Raw genomic sequence first — 5,167 nt, 5'->3', positions numbered from 1 at the left:
TCTTAAACCCTACAGCTACTGGCCCCATTAAGGACATTACTAACTTACCCTCCCAACCTGATTTTCCCGCCTCCAATCTCTTCCCTATTATTAATTCACACAGTTAAATTTACCAAAAGCACAATTATGATCATGTCATTCCCTTACTCCAGAATAGTCAGTGGCTTCCCACCATGGGCAGAATAAAATCTCAACATGGTACCTGATACTCCAGCCAAAGCAGACTACTTCCCTTTCCTCAAAACCTCTACTTCTTCACCTTTGCTTCCTGCCAGGGGAGAACCACCTTATGCCAATCATTGCCTGTTGTCAAAAAAATTAATCGATCTAAGAAAGAAATGGAAAATTTTATTCAAACCAACCTGAGGATTATAATGTGGGAGACAATATTTCACAAAGCTGTGAGGACTGTTCGGCCCGTTAAAGGTCAAAGCACAGTTATATATAAGTTTTTGAGACATAGGGTTATACATCAAATCATATACTGACAGTTTACATAATCCTGATCTGTGCATACAAAGTGAGTAGTGGGTCATGGTGACCTCTTACAAGATTGAGAAGGAAGGTTATTTCCTAGGGAGGTCTGGTTAGTGCAGATACACAATACACACTAAAGGGGAGGGAGGAGGCCCAAACGGGCAGAGAAACATTTTGTCTTGCCACAATATATGAATTGTATTTCATCACTGTCAAAACCCTGCCCATCCTTCAAGGCCTAGCTCATGTGCTTCCACTGCCAGAAATACCTCCAGGTTGTCTGGACAGGATGTCCAATACTGCCAGGATGTCCCAGGCAGAGGTGAGATTTTTTACTGCTGAGTCTGCATATGACTTTGTTTGGGTCGGATGTCTAGTTGTACCTCTAAAAGCCCTTTTTCCTCTGCATCCTGAGTACAGGGCCACCTAACAAGACATTTCTTGGTCTTTCCTGCAGGTAGGTGTGACTTGCAACTAAGCTCTTGACACGTGACTAAGCTCATTCCAAAGGGATGTGATGGAAAATGAAATGAGCAAATTCCACGTGATTTGTTTAAAATGAAATCCCTTGCGTCTTCTCTTTCCTCCTTCCCATAGGCTGGAACATGGATGTGCTTATGACCTAGCATGGAGCAGAATTGTCCCATTGGCCTGGGAGCATGCTATGCAAGAGAGAAATAATCTGTGTTATTTGAGCCACTGTGTTTTAGGGTCTGTGTTACAGCAGCTTACCCTTTACTCAAACACAGGGTTCTCTAGGGTAGTGTATTAAATTGTGCCATGTCTTATAAATATTTGTATAAATGTCTCATCTCGGAAGCCATCTCCTAATTGGTCTCTCTACTTCTTATCTTGCTGCTTATGTTCTATTCCTTTTAAGAGAGCAGTCAGATCATATCATTCTTTCGTAAATATCCTTCCTCAGTAATAGCAAAAAGCCTTAAAATGACCTACAAGGTCCTACATGGTTGGCACCTTCCCACCAATTGCTCTTAGTTCACTGATCTTATTTTTTCTTACTGGTGTACTCTACCCCTTCGGCCCCAACACTCACTCTGCACCAGACACATCAACCTCCTTACTATTCCCCAAACAAGTTAGATGCACTCCTGTCCTAGGGTTTTTGCTGTGCCCTCTGCTTGTTCCAGATATCAACATGGCTCATTCCTTTAACTCCTTGAGGTCTTTGATCAAATGTCAACTTCCCGGATAGGACTTCTCTGACTACCTTTCTTAAAATTAGACTCCTCCTCCCCTCCATCACCCTCATGGTGCATTTTCCTGCTTCCTTGCTTGATTTTTCGCCACATCGCTTATCACCACTTGATATATTATACAATTTCTTCATTTACATGTTTATTGTTTGAGAATATAAACTCTATGAGAGCAGGGGTTTCTGATTGATTGTTTACTGCTGTATTCTCAGTGCCCAGAACATGGCCCGGTGCATTAGAAGTATTCAATAAATATTTCAATAAATATTGAAAGAACAAATTCCTTGGAGGCAAATACTTTATAGTCCCCTCAGTGCCTAGTGTACTGCCTTGTATGCAATGAAGCACTCAGTAAATATTTGATGAATGAAATGTGATGGAAGACTACTAATATTCTGCCTTGCAGTCTACTTCCTTCTTCAAGTATTCCTATACACCTGGGCCTATGTTACATTTCTGAACTCGTAAAATTATGACAAAAGGTCAGAAGGAGAGGTCTTCTGCGGACACTGCTGAAAATGGCAGGAAGGGAAAGCTAGGATGCCGCTTTAAATATTTTCTGCCTTTGCCACTTGGACAAATTCCTTCCCATCTCTGGTCTCAGTTTCAACCATATGTAAAATGAAGCCAGTAGACTAGATGATTTTTGAAGTCCCTTTTATTTTTACAGCTTGAAGTTATGAGCATTATAGCACTCATAACTAAAATTGTATGATTCTAAAATTGTATGATTTTTCTCTTCTAACCCATGGTTGGAATATGCTTAATGAAAATGCGGTGAGAATAAAGGCCCTCTTTGGTCCAATTAGCAGTTATCATCATAAAAATAATAAAATAGTGGTGTAGAAGGACACATTAGCAACACGCAGAATATGATGCTGAGGATAACATGAGGCAGACAGGACCAAAAACCAGGTTTTCTGATTCCTCCGCAGTTCTTTATCTGAAGTCCCATAAGTATTCTAAATTTTCTCTCCTTTCCAGGGGTCAGATAAATCAGACCTTTATTGCCCAGATATTGTGGAAAATCCATACTTCATCACTTGTTTGAACATACTTGGTCCCAGCGCTGAAAACAAAATGAGACTTCTCTTCCAGTGTTCCTGGATGACTCAGGTAGCCTGACCTCAGTCACTTTCCCCTTGGGACCTGTCTGCCAGGCAAAGGCGACACTGAAATTGCGTGTTTGCCCTTTGGATGAGCCTGTGCTATGGGCGTCTGTCTGTGATGCAAACGTGCTTTAATTCAGTCCCATCCTTACAAAAAGACAAAAATCATGTTCAGAAACATGCAAACTCAAATCACGTTCAGAAATCTCCCCTTCATTCAGACGAACTGTGGCTGCCATCCTGATAAACAGATATTTTTAAAAGAAACTGTAAACCAGAGCCAGGCTTGCTTTCAGGTGCTGAAGGAAAAAAAGAAAGCGTGACTTGCGGGAAAGATCTGGCCCTACGCGTCATCAGCATCCCTCCACCCCCAGCCAAGCGCGCGTATCTCAGCGTTTTTCAGTCAGCCCTCTCAGACTGCCTCGTTACAGGGGGCGGGGCGATTCCTTAGCCTCGCCCCCTTCAGGGCCTCCAGTCAATCCCTGAGACAGCCGGCGGTAGGCGGAACTACAACAAGGACCCGCCCCTCGCCGGCGCTCAGCTAATCGGAAAGGGCGGGGTGTAAACTTCCCCGCTGACTCCGCCTACCCGGCGCTGGGCAATTTAGAGCCGCGCGCCGGCGGGAATGTAAGATGGCGGAGTAGCAATGCGAAGTGCTTAGTACTGAGTCTCTGGGCCGACTCGGTTCGGGTCTCGGCAGCAGCAGCGATCACTAAGCAGAGAGTGCCTCGGGTAGTTGGCCAAGATGCCGAATATCAAAATCTTCAGCGGCAGCTCCCACCAGGACCTATCCCAGAAGATTGCCGACCGCCTGGGCCTGGAGCTGGGCAAGGTGGTGACTAAGAAATTCAGCAACCAGGAGACCTGGTGAGGATGAAGTTGGGACCCCGACCGGCCTCACCTGCCGGGGCGGCCAGGCGACACTTGGGCAGCAGAGGGTAGGGGGATGGGGCCACCGCGTGAGTTCCGAAGGGCCAGCTTTTGGGGGGGTACGGGGCAGCTCTGTGGCAAGCGTGCCCCACGGGCTGTTTCCGTTATTTTACCTCTCGCGGGAGGGTCACGTTCATTCTCACCGTGCGGTTGGGTGGAGTCAAGATGGAGCAGGAGGCGAAGCTACTGGGTTTGAAGGCAAGGGCTGGAGGACCCAACGCGGGGATGGTGGCTGCCTAGAGCGGCTAGAGGGAAAAGACGCCTAGGCTCGGCAGTGGGGACACGTGGCTTTGTCGCTTCGCGTTCGAGCCATGCAGACCAGATTGGGTTCTCTTCAGCTCTTAGACCAGCTTGCCTGGGAGGTCCTACTGCGTACTGGGCCCTCATAGTGCTTCTCCTAGAGTCTAAGAAGTAGCTTTTCAATTCGAAACGGTGTCGGTCGGATTTCCTGTTGAGGGAATTTGACATTATGTACTGAGGGCGCCAAAATTAATACTGAGGACTTCCCTTCGATTGGCAAGCGTTGGCTTTTCACATCTTTAGACTCGGAGCCATACTTAAGTTAAATCTAGTCGCTCGGATAAAATGATGCATTAACTGCATCCTGATTGCCAGCATCTCAGTTTGAGCCATCCAGAAAATCTTAGGGAACCTTAATTCTGGAATCCTTGACCTTCCCAAGTGTAGCTACTGGTACAGACAATACAAAAGCGTATTTTTCAGTACCAAAGTCTATCCTGAACTTGCCCACTTCTAACGTTGTGCGGGGGATTTAGGAAACAGTTTTATCCCTGAATATTAAGATAATCAAGAAAAGGTCATGGAGTGGAAGGCCGGGAATGCATAGGGAATTGCAGTGAATTGTTTTCATTGCTTTGCTAATTAAATTTGCACCTTCCCCCCACTTCCACCGGGCTCCTGCACCTTGGGGCCATTTTAGAGATAGCTTGGTCACCTGATCCTTTCAATACCCCTTCCACCTAAGCATAGCATCTTCTGGTTCTGTTAGGTGTTTTTTTGTGTTTCGTTGGTACCCTGTTGATCAAATCAGAGCAGTGCCCACAGTCTTACAGTCAGTCCTCTATTAAGGGGAAAGTTTACACCAAACCTAATGAATCAGTTAAATTAGTGAAGATTGCTTTGAACATTTTTTCCTCAATGCTTTTGTTCCCTTTTTTCTTTCTTTAAACTGTTTACCAAAGTGTAACTCCCCCTATCCTTCGTAGACCCTGCTGATAAAAGCATTCATCTGTAGTGGACAGCTTCCTTCTGGATGCTTGATCGTTGTACCATTGGTTGTGATGCAAATGATAGTGCAAACACTGATGCCATCTGTAACCAGGCAGTACCTTAGTGGAAAGGCTAGCCGAGCTGCTGTCTTTAGCTTTAACCACAGCATTATGACTCATGGGCTGTAATAAAACAAAACAGGACCAG

General features: G+C 45.4%; 1 protein-coding gene across 1 annotated transcript in view; it reads left to right on the top strand.

Moving 5' to 3' along the window:
* The first annotated feature begins 3,382 nt into the window (after window positions 1–3,382).
* PRPS1 (phosphoribosyl pyrophosphate synthetase 1) overlaps window positions 3,383–5,167 on the top strand; it is a 19,005-nt gene continuing 17,220 nt past the window's right edge. The window contains exon 1 of the mRNA XM_059051345.2: window positions 3,383–3,667. Within this exon, the coding sequence (XP_058907328.1) occupies window positions 3,546–3,667 (122 nt within the window). The 5' untranslated portion in view covers window positions 3,383–3,545. The remainder of the gene's footprint in view (window positions 3,668–5,167) is intronic.

The sequence above is a fragment of the Kogia breviceps genome, chromosome X, assembly GCF_026419965.1.
Source record: "Kogia breviceps isolate mKogBre1 chromosome X, mKogBre1 haplotype 1, whole genome shotgun sequence".
In the NCBI taxonomy this organism is placed as follows: domain Eukaryota; kingdom Metazoa; phylum Chordata; class Mammalia; order Artiodactyla; family Physeteridae; genus Kogia; species Kogia breviceps.
Note: the sequence above shows the minus strand (reverse complement) of the source record. Positions and strands in the feature narration are given on the sequence as shown.